At 35.2% G+C, this 24,643-nt stretch overlaps 2 protein-coding genes across 2 annotated transcripts; both read right to left on the bottom strand.

Moving 5' to 3' along the window:
• Window positions 1-910: 910 nt before the first annotated feature.
• Window positions 911-3,124, bottom strand: LOC105212401 (uncharacterized). The gene is made up of 2 exons (XM_011184343.3): window positions 3,028-3,124; window positions 911-1,714 (listed from the first exon to the last, which is right to left on the bottom strand). The coding sequence occupies exons 1-2, from the start codon at window positions 3,122-3,124 to the stop codon at window positions 1,188-1,190; spliced, it is 624 nt and encodes a 207-aa protein (XP_011182645.2). The 3' UTR covers window positions 911-1,187.
• Window positions 3,125-8,179: 5,055 nt separating this feature from the next.
• LOC105212399 (uncharacterized) lies at window positions 8,180-18,699 on the bottom strand. The gene is made up of 3 exons (XM_011184341.3): window positions 18,608-18,699; window positions 14,022-15,325; window positions 8,180-9,424 (listed from the first exon to the last, which is right to left on the bottom strand). The coding sequence occupies exons 2-3, from the start codon at window positions 14,995-14,997 to the stop codon at window positions 8,835-8,837; spliced, it is 1,566 nt and encodes a 521-aa protein (XP_011182643.1). The 5' UTR covers window positions 14,998-15,325; window positions 18,608-18,699; the 3' UTR covers window positions 8,180-8,834.
• Window positions 18,700-24,643: the final 5,944 nt, after the last annotated feature.

Raw genomic sequence — 24,643 nt, forward strand, 5'->3', positions numbered from 1 at the left:
ATTTTTTTTTGCATTTTCGTTAAGTGTAATATCTTAAAAATATTCTCTGAAAATTTGAAAATGATCCGATAATTACTTTTCGAGTTATTCAACAAATAACAAAGAGTGCTCGGGCAATCCAACACGCTAGTGTGAAACCTTAAATGCGTTTTTCTCAAAACTATGTTTTTTGAACTGGTGACAACTGTAACTCGAAAACCGCTCAGTAGATTTTAATGAAATTTAAACAGCTTCTGGAAAACATAATAAACTCTGGGCTGATCGAAGGATTTTTTTCTAGGATTTATGATTGTCACCGCAAGGACCTTTTTTTTGAAACTGGGTCAACACAGACAGCTATAACTTTGGAAATTATAAATTTTGTTTTTTTAACTTTCGTGACTTTAAGTCAAAACATTGTATAATAATGCCATATTATTACTTTTGTAAAATAACATGATTTAATAGCAAAAAAATACTGAAAATTTCCATTTTTTCGTGTCTCTGACTACCCCTAACCCCATAAGTGCATAATATCAAATGATGACTATTTTAAAGGAAACAATAATAAAGTGTACTAAGTAAATATATATATATATATTTCTTAATTCCTTTTTTTTGAACAGACCACGTACCTGAGGCCAATTGGCAGTCCACTAAATGGTTTATACCCAGAGTAATTCGTCCAAAGCACCCGATAATAGATAAAGTCGGGCGACAAGGTATTTTATTGACTTTCATATGGAGTTGCTTTTAACGGCTACCTGAACTTGGTAAAACAATCACTACACACAATCCTGTACGTTAATGGATTGATTGGTCTTCGAGTTGAGCCGAATTATAGTAATGTGTCATGAATATTACTGGTTAAGTTTCATAGTTGTTGAATATCTTTTTATTTTCTCAAATTTTAAATAAATCAATACAATACTTAAATAAACTTTATGGTTTTATTTACGATTGATTAAATATTTGCATTAAATCGCCATCATTACTGATAAAAAAAATATTGAGTGCGAGAACATTTCCACCCATTCGGAATTACAGTTAATAATTAAATAAACTCGCGGCTTATACAAATAAACATCGTTATGTAAGCATAAATTATTTGTGCAGTGGCAATAATGCGTATGTTTGTAAGTTGTGCGTGGACCAGTATACTCGTTGGGAAATTCCTGTTGTGCCACAGTTGTTGTTTATTTCGCTTATTACAAGAACGGCTTGGCGTCAAACACTGGACGTGTATTTCGATAGCCACCGCTACCAATATCCGCTGCATCTGCCGCCGCTGCTGCTGCCACAACATGCGCAATTTCCTTCATATTGCCCACCGGTATATACTTGTGCGGTTTGTTCGGATGCTTTATAGCGAACACACTGCTGCTGCCACTTAAAGATAAATCATCCCATCCTCCGTTGCCAACACCACCCACGACTATATTGCCCCTTTGATATGCTTTCGTTAATGGGATTGGTAAATGGACGATTTCCAAATGTGTTCGCTCTTTGGTGCCACCATCGTAGCCGCCCCCATCCCCGGAACCTGAGAGCAGCCATTTAAGCACAAGAAGTCCGGCGAGTGCCAACGCAATTTTACTCATTACAAATGAGGATGTCGAGAGTGCCGTTAGTGTTTTTAAAACGAGCGGGAAAATGATGAACTTCACAATTAAAAAACCAATCAGCAGCGGCTGTAAGTACTTGAGCATTTTCCTGCGTTTACGTCTGCCACGTTCTGGATTGAGAGAGAGGTGGAGAGTAAGCGCTAAGTGTAAGTAAGCGTTTACTTGATTAAATAGTTAACGTTATAAATTGCATGAAGTAAAAATATTGAACAATTACGAAACGCCACACATGGAAATTAAAATTCAGATTACTTTCCGCACGCGAATCTTTTTCCACTTAAATACACGAAGACTGAATGACAGCTTTGACCATATCGCCGGTTTCATGAATAATTTAAAAGGAAATTTAAATATCCTGTGGACAAGTGGGGATGACACTGGTGTGACAAAAGGACATTTCGACGTAAATTATAATTTACGCGATGCACAGAAAGAGGAAACAATAAATCGATGAGTTCAATCTCATGGACTATAACAAGTGTACATACATACATACATGTATTTATAAAAAAAAGCGTGAAAAAAGTTTGCAGTAATTTTTCAAAATTAATTTGCTGAAATTATTTTTTATCACGTTTTAGAATATGTTGATATCCCCGGAAAGACAGAGGGGAGATCACTTTTACTTTCACGATCATACGCTGAGTAGCCAACCATATTAGCCAGCACATGGGAAGTAATTTGGAGGAGTTCTCGACGATTGAATATCTTCTGCATTCATTATTTATGGTGGGAATATTTGACAAATTTACAGAAAGCAACGGTGAAATATAATGGGATCGAAATTATCCGTCTCTCGGTGTTAAAGCCGGGGTTGACCACTCTAAAAGTTAATTCTATACATCGAAATTTATATAATTTATATCTATTGGATATATATTGATATTTAAATTGGAGGTAGAAAGTTTTCTTGAGCATAATTTACTTTAATGCCCATAATAAATGGAAACAGTCCAGATCTTTCCCTAGCCCACACCTTTTCGGCATTCCTTGGTTTGTTTTACATCGTTGAAAGGTTTGTGAGAAAGATAAAAGGACATTTCGCTTAACATAGTATTTTTAAAATCTCAAAAATTATTGACGTTGATCCGTAGCTTATTTGAAAAGAGATATCTCGAAAAACTTTATAACGGAATAAAGTGAGCACAATACCTGAAGCTTAAATTGATACCAGAACAAAAATTAAGGCAATCGGTTAATAATTTTGTCAAATGTAATGATAATTAAATGTTTTCACATGTTTTTAATTGTGCATAAAACATTTTAACGAACTTGAATATTGCAGAAGATAATGCTAAAAGAACTTGCTAAGGGAATATATACCAACTACAATTATGTATATCCGATCCACAGTGAATCATAAATCACACAAGCACAGGCAAATAAATATTTACTACACTCAAAGTTTTCCATGTAAATTCACCTTCATTTAATTCATTTGTAAAGTTCTTCAATGCAGCGATATCCGTATCTTTTTGAATATCGCTGCGTTTTTCAATGCCATGTTGGGAAGTTAGCATATTTGCCTGCAGCAATGAACCGTTTCCCAGAAGATTCACCTTATTCACTTTCTCTGCTCTTCCCGCCACCACAAATGCGTTCGCTGCCGAACCATCTAACTCTGTGGCTGGAAATTTCGCAGTTGCGGTCGCTGTGGGTCGCAACAATCCAAACCCGCAGGATAAACCGTAAACCAATAAAACGTAACTGCGCATTGCAACGGAACCAATTTAGATCCAATTGTTTTGAAATACAAATTGTAGGCGTACAGCAATCTTCAATCGAAATATTCGAACTAAAATTTGCAAACCGTTGCGAACATCGGCACAATTTTAACTGAATATGCAGTAGCATTGGCCGTAGGTGTTGCGGCTGCAGTGTGGCAGCTGCACTCCAATTTACGGAGGCCACTGATGCGGAGGGCGCGTGTAATCAATGCGCTTTTGTACGAGCAAACGCTTGGCTGCGTGCAACATAAGTACCGCAAATTGTTGAAAATTCTGTTTTCAGCCTGGTTGTTAGCATGTGGGGACTGCTATAGCCGGTCTGGAGATAGGCGATTGTTGTTGGCTTATTTGCACCACAGCTATGGCTGCTACTAAAGTGGAATGTATATTTATATCCATTAAATTAACTTCTTTGTATTTTTTGCTGTTAAGATAACCGTGAAAATATGTATATGAATGTTAAATGGAGTACTAGCGTACCTATACAGGGTTAGTTTTCCAATGAGTCTCTTCTTTGTAACAATATATTTAATTTTTTTATGCGAAATAGAAAGCTAGCTCAAGTAGTTTGTCAAGAGAGGACTTCATTTATAAATTTCCGCCTATTATAGTTTTGTTGTGACTTCCCATATAACTCAATTTTTAATTCCATCTTATTCCTTCACTTTATAATGTAAACATAAGGAACCGATGAAGATAGTGGAATAAAACTTTACACAAATACTATATATCATCTATGACTTCACTTGTGGAGAATTTGTCGAAATCGGACTATAACTTTTCAAGGCCCCGCATATTGATACCTAATTATAGGTTTTTCCAAAATATGGTGGGCTTTATTCCGCATATATGAATTGGTTGATATGTGAGATATCTTAGCAAAATTAAGTGAGCGTATAGTCTTGGATATAGTGTACCATGCAGGTGCAAATGAATGAAATCGGTTCAGTAATTACCTCAGCCCTCATATACTATATATGACGATTTTCGTTATTCTATTAAACTTTATGCCGAATTTATGGGTAAATTTGTTTGTTATCTTAATAAAATTTCTTCAATAAATTGCGAGAGTATAAAATGTTCAGTTGCACACGAACTTAGCCTTTCCTTACTTGTTATGATATATATTAATTTAGGGATACGTCTATCTTAACTCTTGGACAGAAGCGGACAATTATTTATTATAACATTGGACAAAAAACCTTCACTGAGCGGTCGAGAACTTCTTCTCGCGAGGTAAGTTTAAAAACCGTGAAGATAATTTTATTAGGTCTTTAGATCAAAAAATTAATAAAAATGTCTAAGTTTATTATCAAAATTTTCAAGTTAAAGATATCTTGGTAGGAATAGAGACTGGCTATTTTATAGGTCATGCATTTTATAAAAGGCCTGGGTTTGACAAAAATAGCAATCTAACACCTGAATTCGAGCTCGAAGATGATTTGTCGTTAGCAACGTTTGCTTCGTTTTTTCAACCTTTGGAGAGTTGGATGTTGTAATCGAATAATATTTACGAATATATTGATGATAATAATACAAATTCTTAAGATATTACCTAAGAAAGTAATGAAATTTCCTCAGACGAAACTGCTTTGATGTGTTTGAAAAAGAAATTCTAAGTGAAGCGTAAAGAGCACCCTGTTTATATATTCCTTCATTCTTAGCTACACATAACGGCGAACATAAAAATACATTTGAACAATTGCCTCAAAACGTTCAAAAACAAGAAATAGAAAAGGCTTTTGTTGGTGCTGAAAAGTGCTCGCAAGATTTATAATTTCATTTATTAAGCTTTTATCTCTGTGACTGCGCTGATTTCCTTCAATAACCACTTTAACAAACGAAAAATATACTATTTCTTAAAGAAATTAGGTAATTACGCCACAATTGAGTTATGTGGGACACTGTGGACATTTTTGACTGTTTGTCGTGAAGTTAGAAAGGCAAGTGAAATTGAATTCAGTCGCTCAACACTTGGCTGCGATGCGTCACTCTCACACGGTTATTCACTTGCACACTTAAGGATGTCATTAATGTCATTTACTCACTCACTCAAACACTTACTCAATCAATCAAGCAAAATGTCAAGTTAGGCAGTTTGAAAATTTGCTTGAATGAAAATTGCTTTTCAAAAGCGTTTAATGTCAGAATGTAAGTACTTCTAACTTCATATACACGAAATGATTTTCTTGGCTAGTGTGCCGTTTCTGAAGCGCTTACTGATCCATGTAGCGGCTGTTGTTAACTTTATGCTCGAAATGTTGAATGAAACGAAATAAAGTTTAGTCAAATAACTCACAACTTCACCCATTTGTGAGCATGAATTTCACTAGATTGGCGAAACATTCTTTATATAGTATACTAGCAGACCCGGCCTCACGTTGTTGTGGCTAAGGTATACATTAACTTAAGTTGGTCCAATCTTGGCTTCCGCGACGATATTGATTACTCGAAGTTGCCCCCATTCCCATTAACCTTGGTGGTGAAAAGAGTTAGATATAGAGTCATATATACCAAAGTGATCAGGGTGATGAGTAGATTTGAAATCCGGATGTCTGTTCGTCCGTCCGTCTGTGTAAGTTGTAACTTGAGTAAAAATTAAGATATCTTGACGAAACTTGGCACAAATATTCCTTGGCACCATAAGAAGGTTAAGTTCGAAAATGGGCGGAATCGGACCATTGCCACACACACAAAATGGCGAAAACCAAAAACACATATAGTGTCATAAGTACGCCATAAATGAAGTTATAAAAGTAAAATTTGGAATAAAGGATCGCACTAGGAGGGGGCATATTTGGATGTAATTTTTTTGGGGAAGTGGGCGTGGGCCCACAAATCGGTTATTTATATTTAACTCGCAAACCAATAAAGCTATATAAACCAAACTTTCTGCAGTCGGTTCTCTTACGTACCCCACCACACGCCATGAAAATAGTTGAAATCGGATAATAACCACGCCCACCTCCCATACAAAGGTTAGTTTGAAAATTAGTAAAAGTGGGTTAACTACTAACGAAAAACGTCAGAAACACTAAATTTTACAGAAGAAATAGCAGAAGGGAGCTGTACTCAGATTTTTTTACAAAATGGAAAATGGGCGTGGCATCGCCTACTTGTGGGTCAAAAACCATATCTCAGGAACTACTCGACCGATTCGAATGAAATTCGGTTTATAATATTTTCTTGACACCCTGGTAACACGGATAAAAAATGGGCGAAATAGGTTCACAACCACGACTACTTTCCTTATAACTCAATTTTGAATTCCGTCTTATTCCTTCACTTTATAATGTAAACATAAGGAAACAATGAAGATAGCGGAATAAAACTTTACACAAATAGTGCATATCATCTCTGGCTTCACTTGTGAAAAAATTGTCGAAAACGGACCATAACCTTTCAAGGCCCCGGATATCGAATATGTTGAACTCAGCGCCTAAGGATAAATTTTAACCGAAAATATGGGTAAATCTCTCAGATAATTTAATGTAATTCAGAGGAAAATGTTTTCTTCTAATAGTGTGTCTCTGTTCCAAAAATTTAATAAAATCGGGTCATAACATCTCCATATATACACATCTCCATTTGTCCACATAACGTTTGGTTGTAAGTCCTAAAACTAATCGAGTTAGATATAGGGTTATATATATCAAAATGATCAGGGTGACGAGAAAAGTTAAATTCCGGATGTCAGTCTGTCCGTCCGTCCGTGAAGCTGTAACTTGAGTAAAAATTGAGATATCTTGATGAAACTTGGAAGACGTATTTCTTGGCACCATAAGAAGGTTAAGTTCGAAAATGAGCGTAATCGGACCACTGCCACGCCCACAAAACGTCGAAAACCGAAAACACTTAAAGTGCCATAACTAAGATATAAATAAAGCTATGGAAGTAAAATTTGGTATAAAAGAAGAAGCACTATGAAGGGGCATATGTGGATGTAATTTTTTTGGGGAAGTGGGCGTGGCCCCGCCCCCTACTTAGTTTTTCGTACATATATTTATTATTTATTTCATTTTATCCACCAGATGTTTATGTTTTTTCTCAAAAGAGGAAGTTGAACTCATCTTAAATTAGTCTATTTGAAATAAACATTTCAATGCATATGTTTATATCACTTGTGATGGTAATTTGGGGTTTCGACAACACTTGCAAATCTTTTTTTTGAATATTTGTTTGTGCGTTGAACTCAGGCCACCCATTACATTCATGCGTGCTTGTTTGCTCCGTTTAGCAAATGGCTTCTGCCAAAATCATGTCAACAATGTTTGGTAGTTTTGGCACACAAAACTGTAGTTTTATTTTGAATATTTTATTTTTTCACCTGTAAGTTCAGTAATTTGCATTTCACTTCGATTGCAGTTTTGGAGGCAGCAACACAAAGGGAATTGATTGGTTTCCATTGATGTAAATTATTGCTGATTTAAGTTTATATGGTATCAATACAAATACATACATAGATATGTAAATGAAAAGTATATGATATATGATATATGATCAGGCACATTAGTGTGAGCATCTTCAAGCCATCCTTGTAAAGGTATAATTTATTACACAAACTGGCGTCTCAATTTATTTTGTATGTACTCAACGGTTATTTATAATATATATAGGGTGTCTCTTCCAGAGATATAGATATTTCTGAAGATATTGCTGTCAAATCGTTGTATAAACACATGTTTTTGACATTTTTGATCAGTATATTTTGAAAATTGGAACCCAAAGTCATACATTTGTGACAAAAGTTGACGGAATAATTAAAAAAACTCAATAATTATCGATTTATTTCCATAAATAATAAAGAAATATTATTAGCAATATATTTTTAATATAAAAAATTAGGCATATAATTAATTAAAATATGTTTATAAATGGGCTTAAATTTGCAAAAAAAATTGTTGTTTCAAATTCAAAATTTGAACCGTTACCGGCGTGACCTCTAAAATGTTGACCAGCTTTCCACGTAGCTTGCATTCCAACTAGCTCGACACGGACTCAAACGGTTGAATAACAAATCTGCTTGCCTATATATTTATTCATTGCAAATATATTTCTTTTTTTTTGAAGTAATTGACTTAAATTAGCGGTGTTAATGGGAGTAGTTGTTGTATCCGGTTTTGCGTGCCGCGCACTGCAACAACTGCATGCATAAACAGCGGCACGAGTGGGAATTGAGGAAAATTATATGTAAACTTATGCTCACGAGAGTTGTACAGAAACAGAAAAAAATAATGCGAGCTGTTATACAGTTTGTCTATTGTTTTATAACTACAACATAAAAATGGCTTTGACTTTGCTTTTGGTCAACAACAATAACAGCGCCCAATTTCAAGTGAGCGATTGTGCAATTCACTTCGCCCATTTTCTATGTCACTTACAAGGTGCAAAGAGCAACGGTAATTCATGACAATTCGTGTTGACCGATAAAAAAGATTAGCTAATAATGTGCCGTGCCCCTGCTCTGATTACGTAGCCGAAAATTGCTCTGGCTGTTGAGCATTTACCAAACTTTCTTAATTACAATCGATTTGTTAACACTGCCGCCACCTTTCAGACTCATCACCGTTAAGAAGAGTGCAAAAAAGAAGCCGGCCAGGCCGGTGCTGCCCACCAACAGTGTTAGGCCACCAATTAGCAGCGGCACTAATGCTATGAATTTCAGCTTGTATGCCAACAACAATGGCAACATCAGTTTTTTCAATTTCTTTTTCAACTTTTTCCCTCGACCAATGGCCAGCGCCGTGGACGTTAATGATTTAGCTGAGTTCAGTATGTTTGAACTTGCGTTTGTTGTTGCCCAGGCAGATGCTGTAACCGCAGTTGACCGCGGCGTAGCTGGTGCCGTCATTGTTGGCCACACCAATGCCGCCGCAGCCGTCGGTTGGGACTGTTGCGTGCTTAAATGTGCAGCGGTAGTCGCGGTAGCGGTGGGAGGGCTTCGTTGACCTTGAACTTCCAACAACAGCTGTGCGTTGTCACCAGCAGAAATGACTGTGTCTACAGCGGCTGACTGTGCTGTCGTGACGGATGCTGTGCTTGCGAATGCCTCAGCGCTGCTCCCCAATGTAACGAGGTCGTCGCTTTCAAAGTCTGCAAATAAAGTTGAAACATGCGAAAAAGTTTTAAATTAGTTATACATTTTCATGGCATAGGGTTGTGCAAAATTATATTCATGAAATATGCAATGTAGATGTTATTAATTCAGAAGTTAATTAGTTAATCTGGTTAACCGTTGTAAACGGCTGCAACTTGGATTAAATCAATGTGAAATTGTTTCTAAAATGACAGATTTCTATATATACCGTCTGATTGAGCTTGAGTTAACATATATTTGATAATTACCGAAAGATTGGATTATAACAAATAACGTTTGTCCAAATCATCATTTGAATGAAAAAATAAAAGAGTTATATAGGGTATAAACACTACTATTACAATATATTGGTAGAGTTGAGCCGCCTATACTCATAGCTTATTAGACCTCTATTGACCATCTATAAACATAACAGAATAAAGTTATGCCTAATGTATGAAAATTAAAAAAATATTCAACAATAATTATATAGCACCCTCTCAAGTTAGATTAACTTTACAGGAAAACTTAGTTTGGTAAATTTATCATTCATTTGTTGATGCAATTGATTAAAAATTATTATTTTTTAATTTTTTATACATACTAATTGCCTACTACTCTGGCTTTCGGGCGGATATTCTGGGTTTAATTTAAGGCGTTTTTGCTTTAACTAGCGATTTGTTGCAAAGATATTACATAGATTTTGAATGAATTTCTCATTTTCAATTCAGAGAGATACAAACTTATTTGGGGTTGTTGGAATGCTGAACAGACCAAAATGCTTATACCTTAGACAAGTTGTATGGTTTGGTAATTTATATTATAAAAAAATTTGCAAACAATATTTTGCATCATATTAACTTTCACAATTAGCCATAGATTGAGTAAGCTTCATTACTACTACATTATGCTTCACGTTCGTTATTCATTTCAAACCCAATCTATCTGGGACAATTTATTATATTTTTGATAAGGGACACATGTACATATAGCTCTAGTTTTTTACTAACGAATGACGAATTGGTATTATAATACATTTGTATCCATATTTATACTCTCGCAACAGTTGCTAAGAGAGTATTATAGTTTTGTTCACATAACGGTTGGTTGTAAGTCCTAAAACTAAAGTAGTTAGATATAGGGTTATATATATCAAAATGATCAGGGTGACGAGTAAAGTTCAAATTCGGATGTATGTCTTTCCGTCCGTCTGTCCATCTGTCCGTCTGTCCGTCAGTACAAGCTGTAACTTGAGTAAGAATTGAGATATCTTGATGAAACTTGGTAGACGTATTTCTTGGCACCATAAGAAGGTTAATTTCGTTAATAGATGGGCGTAATCGGACCACTGCCACGCCGACAAAATGGCAATAACCGAAAACATATAAAGAGTTATAACTAAGCCATAAATTAAGCTATGGAAGTAAAATTTGGTATGAAGGATCGCACTATGAAGGGACATATGTGGATGTAATTTTTTTGGCGAAGTGGGCGTGGCCCCGCCCCTACTAAGTTTTGTGTACATATATCGTAAACTGCTAAAGCTACATCAAGGAAACTCTCTACGTTATTCCTCATACAGTCCAAAAATAGAGGAAATCGGATTATAACCACGTCCACCTCCCATACATAGGTTATGTTGAAAACTACTAAAAATGCCTTAACTCAGTAAGGAAAACCACCAGAAACGTTAAATTTCATTATAAAGAAGGTACAGAAGAGCTTCACTCAAAATGCTATACGAATTTTTAAATGGGCGTGATTTCGGGGTGGGTCAAACACAATGTCTCCGAAAATACTTAACAAATTTCAATGAAATTCGAGTGGAGGCCTTCCATACCATTTTTAGTGCTTTTGTCGTTTTTCGTTGTCGTGGCAATGGTCGATTTCCAATTTCATTTATCTGCAATACTAACAATCGCAAGTATACCAAATATCATTAACCACCAAAACTAGACTCTACAAGTCGCTTATTATCCCGTCCTGCTTTATGGTACAGAAGCGTGAACGATGTCAACATCCGATGAGACGACTCTAAAGGTTTTCGATGGAACGTTGAGCTGTATGGGTTATACGACGACATTGTCATAGTTCAGCGAATGAAAAGACAGCGGCTACGAGCAAAATAGGGACGAGGATTATGATATTCAATATATACAGCTAATGAATTAAATTTTAATATTTTGTGTTAGATACTTTCAATTTTAGCTCTACCTGACGTCATTGGGGTATGGATACCATTCTTGTATATTTTCCCACATTTCGTTCTCATTTGAAGACTTGCAAGCTCCTAAAGATCGCTATAGAACACTCCAAAGGTTCTCATTGGTTTTAAAAACAGAAGAATGAGAGAGGTACTCCAGAACAGAAATGCATTCGTAATATAACCAATTCTTGACGAGATTCGCAGAGTGCTTGTGGCCCTTGTCCTACATAAACTCCCATTTTATTGACGTCTCTTCTTCAACGTATGGTTTCATCGTCTTCAAAACCACCGAAGTTTTAAATGGATATTGCTGGGCGTTATGTACAAACATCTTGTAGAAACGCAATTGCAATTCTTCTATATCTCTATATCTTCTCTATATCTATCTCGCTTAGTTTTACTCTTAGGTGTTACCAGCAACAGTTAGGTGGACGAAACTATTATAACGAAATTTCACAAATGAAACAAGTAAGGAAGGGCTTTGTTCGAGTTCAAACGAACATTTTATGCTCTCGCAGTTTATTTATTTAATTCTATTAATATAACACACAATTTGACTAACATATTCGGCATATACATACATATATGTTACAAAGTCTATTGAAGGTTTGAGAACCATAATATTAGATATATGGGAGCTAGGGGAAGTTATGACCCGATGTCACTTATTTTTGGCACAGAGATATAATTTTAGAAGAATAATATTCCCTCAGAATTTCTTCAAAATATCTTAGAGACTTACCTATATTTTCGGTTAAAAATTTATTAAAAGCACCGAAAAGTTATGGTCGACAGCCCTGATCACTTTGGTATATACTTTCTATCTTACTCTTTTAGTTTTGGATGTTACATACAACCGTTATGTGAACAAAACTATTATACTCTGTGCAACATGTTGCGAGAGAAAATAAATGGAAGATAATTCAGTTTGTTACATGCCGAAATTCATGGAATTTTTTTTTAACGAATTTAAGAAGTTCTAAAACTAGTAATTTAACATATTCTTCAGGCAGTAGAAAAATATTGTTAATTGTGTAATCGAAGTAATTCTTAAGATTAGCTCTTAGTTTTTATACTCTCGCAACCTGTTGCACAGAGTATTATAGTTTTGTTCACATAACGGTTGTTTGTGTCACCAAGAAATATAAGAGTTAGATATTGGGTTATATATATATAAATGATCGGAATGACGAGTGGAGTTGAAATTAGGATGTCTATCCCTCCGTCTGTCCGTCTGTCCGCCCGGCCGTGCAAGCGATAACTTGAGTAAAAATTGAGATATCGTAATGAAACTTGGAACACATATTCCTTGGGACCGTGAGAGGGTTGCTTTCGAAAATGGGCAAAATCGGTCCACTGCCACGCCCACAAAATGGCGAAAACCAAAAACAAATAAAGTGTCATAACTAAGCCTTAAATAAAGTTATAACAGTAAAATTTGGAATAAAGGATCGCACTAGGAACAGGCATATTAGGATGTAATTTTTTTGGGGAAGTGGGCGTGGCCCCGCCCCCCAATCGGTTATTTGTACATATATATCTCGCAAACCAGTGAAGCAGAAACCAAACTTTCTGCAGTCGATTTTCTTACGTACCCCACCACAAACCATAAAAATAGTTGAAATAGGATAATAAACACGCCCACCTCCCATACAAAGGTTAGCTTGAAAATTACTAAAAGTGGGTTAACTCACTAACGAAAAACGTCAGAAACACTAAATTTCACATAAGAAATTACAGATGGAAGCTGCTCTCAGATTTTTTTACAAAATGGAAAATGGGCGTGGCGTCGCCCACTTATGGGTCAAAAACCATATCTCAGGAACTACTCGACCGATTTTAATGAAACTTGGTTTGTAATAGTTTCCTTAAATCCCAATAATAAATAAAATTGGCCAAATCGCTTCACAACCACGCCTACTTCCTATGATCTGAATCGTTTACTTTACAGTATATAATGTAACCTGTTTTTCATCCTTACACCACTTAATTTTGCAGCACATTTCATTACTAATTATTAGCACATGCCTGCTTACTAATTACACATATTGGTCCTTCTTTCGTTGTAGGCATATCCCCTTCCGAAAGTTTTATAAATTACAAACTGTGGTTTTGGGTGTCGAAACAAACTTTTCCATACCTTAAGGTTTATTCCGCTGCAACGGTTCATTGCTTTAGGTTGTAACCATTAATCATTTGAAATATGTTGGCACTTTGGAGCATTTATCAAAATGAGAATTAGCTGACAAATTTTGTGTCAAATATGACGCAAGAACCTATATATGTAAACAACTAACCTATAGGGTAAATAAAGCCGATCTAGCATTTTTATAAGCAGATGGTCCATTTTGAAACAATTTTGCATTCAGATCAGCGAAATTTGTGTATTAAATAATTTTCTCATTTACCTTCGTCATCGCTTATGATACGTCTGAAAACCTCGCAAAAGTTTCGTATTTTGTCCAAGGCATTTCCTAGTGGCACAAAAACTTCATCGAACTGCGCTCCCTCAAGACTATTTATATCATTTTCCACACTTCCAACCTCCATGCTTTCTTCAATGTCGACGACATTCCTGTCGCCATTGCCATCGCTGTTGTCCTCTCCAACGTTTCTGCTTTCAATATCCTGCCAACCAAGCACCGCTGAATGCTGTGGTTGCGCAATAATGGTGGCGGCATTGTTGACTTTATTTGTTGCAGTTTGCTCATTGTCGCCATACTTATTGTGTTGACTTGCGCTTTTGTTGTAGTAATTGTTGATATACCTTCGGTTGTTGAGGTTATTGACAGCATTGTCAGCGGTGTTGTTGCTGTGCTCGCGCCGCCTACTCATTTCGCCCGAAGGCATCGATGGGCGTCGTTGATTACTTACCGTCAATACATATGGCGCAACGAAGCGCGTATCCTGTGCCGGCGAACGGTAATTTCCGCTGTTGCTGCTGTTGTAAGTATAATAATTTAGCTGATTTTGTTGCAGCAGCTGTTGCTGTACCGCATGTGGTGTATCATAGTTGTTGTGTGGTGTGCTGTACGGCTGTTTATCCTGCGTGATTGCTTCGTGTGGCTTTTGCAGTCTATTACCGGGCGTGGCATCTGCTTGGGTGGTCACGGCTGCGACCGCAGCGTTTGCGGCTGCTTGCAGAATATACCAATCGTTGTGCACTATCGCCGGTGGCCATTGCAACTGTTGCTGTGCATATGTTGTTGTTGTTGCTGCTGTTGATAAACGCCTTGTGGTTGGCGTTAAACCGGAGGAGGCAGAGTTGTAAGCTGCTGATGCAGATGGCACGGTGGCGATCGGATTAAATCCGTTGTAGTTTAAAAACACTTCAGTTTGCAATGTGAAAAGTGGTGCCAACGAGATTAATACGAGCAGCAACATCTTTCACTATTTTTTCTTACTTCGAAACTATTCACTCTTTGTGGCAGACACTTTTCCAGACTTTAATTCGCTTTAATTATTTCTACACCATGGACGTTTCACTAACCGTCACAGTCTTTTGGCAACAGCCCACCGACGCAGTTCATCATTCGTTCAGAGTTGACTCACAAATAACCTTAACTGGCGACGAGTTCGATATTTTATCAACTTGCAACCGCATGCCCCGAAGATTCTATTATTTTTATTACACTTATAATTACATTGTGTTGTTGTCGTGTCGGTGTTGATTTCTATTCATTTGCTGATTCAACCACTTGCTCATCATCGTCTGTGTAATACAATGAGAAATCAAAACAAAAATAGAAAAGCAGAAAATTACAGTTTAAAGAAAGGAAATTCACTTTTAACTCAAAGCTTCTTAAGTAATAACATCAACACTTTGGCTTGTCGAAGAGAAAGGCCCTAGCTTCGAGCGCACTGGAAATTGGTAACGAAGTAAATATAGCCACAATTAATTCATACGCAATGCATCACTGCGCACAAACCAAATACGAGTAAATTGAAAGGGCCATAAAGAAGAAATGATAAACAATCTATACGTCTTAGAGTATCCATATTATCGAACGATCAGTTGTCACCATTTTATTTATTTATTGTTCGTTGCCGCGCTCACGCAATCATTGCCACCAGTTCAAACAAACACATGCATATGGATATTAATTGAGATCAGACACACTTCAGTTGCTGATTGTTCGGAATATATTTTTTCTAGAATTATTTTGGTAGCGCATATTTGATGCAGGGCATTCACGAAAATTTAGTGGTATTAGTTAGTACAGTGAAGACACTTCAATTGAATTGTCTTAAAGACAGTTATGATATGTATTTGTATTGCTCTCTATGTTTGATTACAATGTAGCACGATATTGGAAGATCAGACAAGGTTTATTACCAGTGCTATTCTTGACCGGGCCACCATAGATGTATTTCGATTTATTTTTCCGATTACAAAATTTTGGTTAAGAAGTTGAGATTTTGATACTGTGAGATTGGAAATATCGTTGACAATGGTTGGAGTCACGTAATCTTAATTGTATTGGTTTTCACTTAGGTTTTCTGTCCAGAACAGTAACTTATCTCTGTAACGTATTTCAACGGTCCTAGTTGAAAATTCCTCTTCTTAAACCTTTAACACTCTTTCCGAGATTCATTAGAGATTTGATTGTTTGACTCTATTCTTATAATTATTTCAATAAATTATATAACCAACTCTTTTCAATATTCCAAAAAAAAAAAAAAACAAAATATAGAAATACATGTCTTTACAGAGTCTGTCTCCACTTTATCCCTAACTGTATATGCGTGCTAAAACGAATACTAAAGTTGTTTGTTTGATTTGGCTAAAACTCTCAATACTTTGCCGGTCTGTTTCCGTCAAACAGTGCTAGATTTCAACAATGAACGCTGAAATCATTAAACCCAACTTTATCCGCATATAATTATATTTTCAGAGTCTTAAACTTTATATATATGTACATCGATTCATCAAAATCTAAATTTAAAATCTTTTTGAAAAAGTGAGCATACGTGAATGCACCTTTTGATTCTTCATTACTTTTTTGTTCTACTTTATCACTTTTATTATAACTGTTCTCATTTTGATGGTTTAATGTTTATTAGTTTCTTCCTCATTCTTTTTATTTCAGCGTCTGACCCTAATAGCTCGTTTTTTGGTACTAAAACCTTAAATTTCTATTTGGGCACGGTTCATTGCCTCTTGGGTCATTTGAAAATTAAACATGAATTAATAATGATTTGGCCTGACGTTGAAGTTGATGTTGTTGGGTGAATTTCAGGTAAACCGCACTAATTTTCTATGGCAGTGGTAACACAAATACGTAGATGTATAGGTTATTTGTGGACTGATTGTGGTGAATTGGAGATAATTGTAGCGATTACTGAATTAGCAGATAAAAGCATCTCCTTTAAAAGTTCATGAGATATGCCGTAGCTTCCACAAAATGAGCTCAGAACAAAATACGGAATATAAGGGACAAAATATTGCATGTCGTTGCCAGAATTGTAAATGTGAGTAAAACATAATAAAGTGTTTAATGTTTAACTAGCAAGTTAAGAGAAATTACTATATTCAGTTTTCGATGCGGGTAATTATGAATCGATCTCATGTTTAATATATGAGAAAAAAGGTGACAATTAATTGACGAAAATTAGGTATATGGAACTCAAGTTACTATAATACTTTCGACACAATTTTATTGTGGATTCACTTTCGGAATCTACATTAATTCCATATCTATCATGTCATAACAACATTATATGCTACAGTGTGAGAATTATCGAAATTGGATAACAAGCATCTCATTTCCCTTACAATATAATTAGCTTTCCTCAGATTATTTTAATTTTCAATTGATAAATCAAACAGTAAAGAATTTATTAAAACCAACCTTTTAGAAATTTTGCATCTGACAAGTGAACAAAGATTTATTTTCTTTGTGATCTTCTCTTCCGACCATCAGGTGATCAAAAAGACTCCGTGATGAAGAATCTTAATCTGAACTGAAAATCGTCTCGTAAGTCATTCTCTTCGCATCGCAATCGCGTGCCAGAGAGTCGAGTAACGAGCACTCGAAGCTGTTTGCTGAACAAAATTTAAATTTCAATTGAATGTGCACGGGTTGAAGAACAAACCCTTATATTCAGAGGGAAAGACAACGGATACAAAATACTAGAGGTCGTAATCCAGTTTTAGTTAATTGTAAAGAAAGTATAATTTCATGTTCGAATTTTCTTCATTTTCCTTTTTTAAAATGGACCCACTCAAGAAACGGGAAAGTGCATACATATATGTGTATGGGAGAGTATGTATAAGTGTGTAAAAACTTATAACTTTTGAAATGTTTGTTTAAACCGGTGCGAAGCCGGAGCAGTCTGCTAGTACTATATATATGCTCTATATATAATAATTGCGTTCTTTCAGTTATCTTTTCACATTAAAATATATGTTATCCTTTGGGATATCTTAATGTAAGGAAGGCAACAACTTTGGTGAAGGATGGTATTATTTAGAAATAGGAACATTATTTGATTCAATAACTCAATTCTTTTTGTTCTTTTACCCCAGTTAGTTACACACCCTATACCCTATCATACAGGAAGTGCAAAGACTTTAAATATGCTCTTAAATAAACACGACTAACTTTATCACTACTTTGTCTTGGTGGTTGGTTGAAAATTAAGTGGAATCTCAATATAATATGGTTATTAATATTTTAGATTGACAGTACAATAATGTGTTTTCTTTATGCGATACGAGTGGGTTATTTAAAATGTATTTCCACTTTAACACATTTACATAAACTTTGTTTATAACAAAGTGAAAACTTTTCCAGAAAAGAAAGAAATCAACGGATTCAACCATGTGTAAAAATTAAAATTTCACTTGACACATATCTCCTACAATGTTGTCTTGTATAATGTTATTTCTTTAGTTTTCACGAACAAAAATTGTCACAATTCACTACACAGTTTACTCGCACATATTAAAAATAGTAATTTGATTTCAAAATCAACAAATCCATTTCAATACTTGCTGCCATTAGGAACATCGGATTTCACTAGATGTAAATTCAGCGCACAACTAACTGCCTTGTGACGTCTAATACCCAACTAACTTGAACTTGAATATTTTGTTGCATTTTATATGTGGAAATGCAATTTGCCAGATGAAAGTAAAAGCGTGGAAAAATGTTAAAAAAGTACATGCTTGTAGGCAGGTAGGTATACGGTTAGTTTATGGAACAATTTGGCATAATTAAGCTGAACAAAATGCAAAGGCGCAAGGCTGGACCACAAGATTGCTAATGCAAGTGCCTATTATCACTTGAGTGCTGTTGCTGCTGACAGCTTGTTTAACATGGCGCACAGCAAGTGTCGCCTATTTATTTACACAAATAATTGGCTGCCCAGTGGGCTCGAATGAAAGCAAGTGGCGGTTTGTTACCTATGCAAATTGCGATTTGGTTATTTCCAGGAACCAATAAAGGTTAGTTCCAAGGCAAGTTGGATGGAATTCATTAATTGAGGAAAAATGCTTGGATCAGTAGTAATATTTCGGATAAACTGTACTGTGCTTAACTACATAGCATTCTTTGAATAAACGATAATTTAGCTACTTAGCCTTAAACCTTAAGAGTTTTACATTTTTTAGTGATTATAGCCTACAGCTAAATTAAGGAACGAACTTTCTCTACTGGATCGAGCTGTGGGCAAAGTGGTAGACATACTAATATTCGTATGGTTCGTATATTAAGGTATGCCAAGGTCTAGACTATGACATATGTATAATCCCATTTAATCAACTATTTGGGTGCACTTGTACGAATTAAATCTCCACGGAAAACAAGTGTTTTCTAAGCACCCACTGTGCTCTCACAACTTTTGCAAAACTGTGTTGGCTCGCTTTGGAACGCACCCTGTGAGCTGTTGCCACTCTCAAATCGCCACAATTTTGTAGAAAATTGCGAAAATTTCTTATAGCCTGAATCGAACGTGGAAAATAAGAAGAAATTAAATTAAAAAAAATTATACCAGAAAGTAATTTAGTTAACAAAGTGTGAAAAACAATTTTCCAGATACATTGGTATTCACTTTTGAAATGTTTAAATGACAAAATGGGAAGTGATTTGCATAAATAGTTCGCAATACATTGCTTCAAATATCAAAGACACACTAGAAGCGCAACGTAACCATGAAAATCGAAATCAGTTCTCTGATATTTTACACCATTCACGATTGGCTCGTGCTAACGGTATTCACGCTTACTTGCATTTTTCACTTTTACGCTTCCATCTCCACTTTCCCACTTAGCAGAGGCACTTGCCCTGCCGCACACAACAAAAGCTGAACACATACACATACTTAATTTCTATTTCAATAGATGAATATTTACGCACACACAACTACAGATTTCCGGTTCGTACTGTCAATTCAAGAAGTTTGACGAATTGGGTCGATTCAACGCATTTAATGTTCATTACAAGTAGCTGTTAAGTTCCGTTGGTGAATACCATTAACGGTTTGCTGGAATTATATAATATTAATGTTTGGGTGTGAGTAATTAAGTACCAGTTGTTGTTGTTGTTGTATAATAAATTAATTATTTAAGCGTCAGTGAAGTTTTGTAATTGAAATAGTTTTTTACGAACAAAACCAGTTGTCGGGCAACATAAACAGTTACCGTTAAATTGTCGTACTCTGATACAGTAAATTATGACAAAAAATTGACTAACTTTTGGTCCAAAACCAAGACTGTGCCAAAAAAAGAAAATAAAGCGAATCACTCAATGGTACTCCAAATCGACTAATATTGGCTCATTATTCTTTCCTCAAATACTCGATCTCGATGATCTTGACGGAAACTGGTTTCAACAAGACTAAGCGCCATTTCATAATCATGCAAGTTATACTATAAATTTTTTACAACAAAAAATCGCTGGACGTCTGATGTCAAAACGAATGTTTGGCTACACAGATCTACATGTCATTCTTTTCTCATCACTGATATTTGCTGGATCCTCTTTATATGTATTATGTCTTTAATTCCGATTGCATCTTTGAAGAAACAATATAATTACCAGATTTTATAAACATAAATTATTGATAGCATAAATTGGTAAAGTATGATTGAGTGAGAGCACTAGAAATTATATATTATTAGGAACTGATTTCTCAGTTATTTATGTACATATGTTTATGAACTCACAACATATACATAACAATCAAGAAACATCGTCCGTGAAGTGAAATTTATTTCGTAGAAGGGATACAAGAGTGACGGAAATAACGGTTGTACATTTCATTAATTATTAAAATCTATAATTTGCAGTCGGGTACGACATGTGAAGCTTATTCATAAATCATTGCATTGAAATATTGGATCATACTTGAATATTCTGATCAAAATTCGAGTTTTTTAATAAAATAATACGTTCCACAAAAAGTAGCATTTCCTTCGCAAGTATTGTCTAGTTACAGGCGTTTCAATACACCCGCATATCCAAAAGTACCAAAAAACCCATGTGGTTAAAATTTCATAGCATAAATTCAGGCGTTCACTTTGTTTTACTTTACACTCACCGTATATGCGTATTTAATTCTAGTTCAAAAAACAATTCACATCATACTTAAGTTTTATAACTTGATAAGGTAATAGATAGAAATTCATTTCACTTTCGAATTTTTCGAATTGGCGATTTAGACATTCGAATTCGGGTATAAATGCGGTTTGATAGAGGATAATAATAACACAAATATTATGTTCAAGTATACTAAAAATGCGTTAAATCATTAATTCAAAAGCCAGAATCACAAAATATTATAAAAAACAAGAAAGGAAAGGCAAAGTTCCGGTGTCACCGAACATTTTATACTCTCGCAATTTATTAATTTAATTTTATTAATATAACAAATAATTTGACTCACATATACATATATGGTATAAAGTCCATTGAAAGTTTGAAAATCCTTATATTAAGTATATGGGAGATAGATGAAGTTATGACCCGATTTCACTCATTGAAGGCACTTAGACATATTATTAGAAAAAACATATTCCCTCTGAATTTCTTCAAAATATCTGAGAGACTTACCTATATTTTCGGTAAAAAATTTGTTAGAAGTACTGAGGTCCTCATATTCGACATATAGGGTCTTGAAAACTTATGGGCCGATTTGGACGATTCTGAGAAGTGCGGTGCCACACTATAAATGTAGTGTTTAAGCAAAGTTCTGTTCTTCACTAGTACTAACTTTATATATTGTAAAGTAAACTATTCAGACCGACTTCTAAGTTCTGGTACGTGGGAAGTAGGCGTGGTTATGAACCGATTTGAACTATTTTTACAACATATCATTTGGAAGCTAGGAAGATATTATGAAGCGAATTTCATTGAAATTGGTCGAGTAGTTTCGGAGATATGGTTTTTGACCCATAAGTGCGCGGAACCACGCCCATTTAAAATTTTGTATACCATTGTGAGTGCAGCACTTCGGTACCATCTTTATAATGTAATTTAAGGCTTCTGATGGTTTTCCTTACTGAATTAAAACATTTTTAGTAGTTTTCAACATAACCTTTGTATGGGAGGTGGGCGTGGTAGAGACCGACCTTGGTATCGGCATCGGCCAGTATCGGCCACAAAATTAAGCATCGGCATCGGCCATATTTGGCCGATTCTTAGCCGATTCTTTCTACTTCTTTCGGATTATACTAAAATACATTTTTTTTCTTTTTTGATTTCTTTAGAGCATAAAATTTGAATTCCTGAACTAACAATTCATCATGGTGATAATTTAAGTCTAAGTATAATGAAAGGTTTTTTTTAGCACTGCTAGAAACATTCGATTTATGTCAAATATGTACAGTTTTGTTTAAAGTTGTTGAGATTTTGAAGATAATGTCATAAAGTCACTATTATAGAAGCATTCGTAACTAGGTTAATTTATTTTTTAAAGTTTGCCATAGACAGGGTCACGTAATAATCACATGGTGCTGGCCTGGACTATAATAAGGTGCATGGAAAAGAACCTCCCAAACAAGCTTCCGAAGTTTCTACTGAGTCATACTAATATGTCTGTCCGTCCGTTTGTCCGTGCAAGCGATAACTTGAGTAAAAATAGAGATATCTTAATGAAACTTGAAACACATCTTCCTTGGCACCCTGAGGAGGTTAAATATTATATTATTATTATTATTATTATTATTATTATTATATTATATTAATATACATAAAGTGCCATAACGAAGCCATAAATAAAGCTATGAAAGTAAAATTTGGTACAAAGGATCGCATTAGAGAGGAGCATAACCAATAAAGCTATATAAACTAAACTTTCTGCAGTCTAAAACTGAACGCCCATCTCCCATACAAAGGTTATGTTGAAAACTGCCTAAAGTGAGTTAACTCACCAACGGAAAACGTCAGAAACACTAAATTTTACATAATAAATGGCAGATGGCAGCTGCACTCATATTTTTTTTACAAAATGGGAAATGGGCGTGGCGTCGCCCACTTATGGGTCAAAAACCATATCTCAGGAACTACTGGTCGAGTATTTCAATGAAATTTGGTATATAATATTTTCTTGACATCCCGACAACACGGAATGGTCGAAATCAGTTCACAAGCAGGTCAACTTCCCATATAACTCAATTTTAAATTCCATCTGATCCGTTCACTTTATAATATATACATAAGGAACCGATGAAGATAGCGGAATAAAACTTTACACAAATCTTGTATATCATTTGTGGCTTCACTTATGTAAAAATTTTCAAAATCGGACTATGACAATTCAAGGCCACGGATAACTCAGTGCCTAAGGGTAATTTTTCACCGAAAATATCGGCAAATCTTTAAGATATTTTAATTTAATTCAGAGGAAATTTTTTTCTCCTAATTGTGTGTCTCTGTTCCAAAAATTTTTATAAACTTCCCCTAGCTCCCATATACCAAATTATGTGCGGGTTTTATTCCGCATATATCGGTTAATTTGTGAGATATCTTAGCAAAATTAAGCATATAGTCTTGTATATAGTGTGGCTTGGTAGGGAAAAATAGTGAAATCGGTTTAGAAAATACATCAGCCCATGATTTTCGTTATTCTATTGGACCGAATATATGGGTCAAATTGTATGCATAATTATATTAATAAAATTACAGCAATAAATTGCGAGAGTATAAAATGTTCGGTCGCTCCCGAAATTAGCCTTTCCTTACTTGTTCAAAGTTGGATTATTTTTAAAAAACAGTAAAGCCACTAAAAGCCAAAAAAAAATAACTGAGATGGGAGGACTGAGTATCAGTGCAGTTGAATACATCATACAGCGTTTTGAGTGTGAGAGGTGGATAAGGGCAGAAATGCACCAAATAAAATTGTCACACATGTTGACAAGAGGAAAACAGTTCGTAAAATTAAGGAAAATCTGAAAATAACGGCACCAAAATTGATGATGGAGATTGAGAACAAATTGGGGAAAGTATGTTGCACCGAAACCGTGCGTCGACGAAAAAAAAAACAACATATAAAGTCGACTTAAATTTGCTTAAGGCAATGTCACAAAGCCGATTTCATTCTGGGAAGATGTAATTTCGGTCGGACTTTGTCCTTCCTTACTTGTTTATACATAAAAACCAATTGCAAACTAATTTATTACCAATATTGAGCAATAATATCATTGACACTTTCCAATACCGATAGCTGTCGCACTTGATCTGTCATATGTACATATATAGAGCCAAATGTGATTTATTTGTGTGCCTACGCTCCGCCTTAGTCGCAGTGCAGATGACTGCGTACAATTATTATCAGTGACTGGAACAATTATTGCCACGATGCGCTTGTATAGTTCCTATTTTATCATCTGATGGCGCAATGTAAACTTTATCTGTGAAATATTAATTCACAGAGTTTTACTTATTTATTTATTAATTCCTAATTCGATAAGAGGACATACGCATATATCAAGGATCGAAACCCAGCAGCGTGTTATAAAACAATCTTTATTAAAAAAGGGAGAGTTGTTGCTGGAATCAATCAATGGTTTGAAGAAAAGGCTGGAATA

This window comes from Zeugodacus cucurbitae, chromosome 2 (assembly GCF_028554725.1).
Source record: "Zeugodacus cucurbitae isolate PBARC_wt_2022May chromosome 2, idZeuCucr1.2, whole genome shotgun sequence".
NCBI classification, from domain to species: domain Eukaryota; kingdom Metazoa; phylum Arthropoda; class Insecta; order Diptera; family Tephritidae; genus Zeugodacus; species Zeugodacus cucurbitae.

Coding starts and splice junctions, on each gene's coding strand:
- LOC105212401 (XM_011184343.3), bottom strand. CDS start 3,124: ATGCTAACTTCCCAACATGGCATTGAAAAACGCAGCGATATTCAAAAA. Junction 1,715..3,027: donor TACAAATGAATTAAATGAAG/GTGAATTTACAT, acceptor CTCTCAATCCAG/AACGTGGCAGACGTAAACGC.
- LOC105212399 (XM_011184341.3), bottom strand. CDS start 14,997: ATGTTGCTGCTCGTATTAATCTCGTTGGCACCACTTTTCACATTGCAA. Junction 9,425..14,021: donor TATCATAAGCGATGACGAAG/GTAAATGAGAAA, acceptor CTTTATTTGCAG/ACTTTGAAAGCGACGACCTC.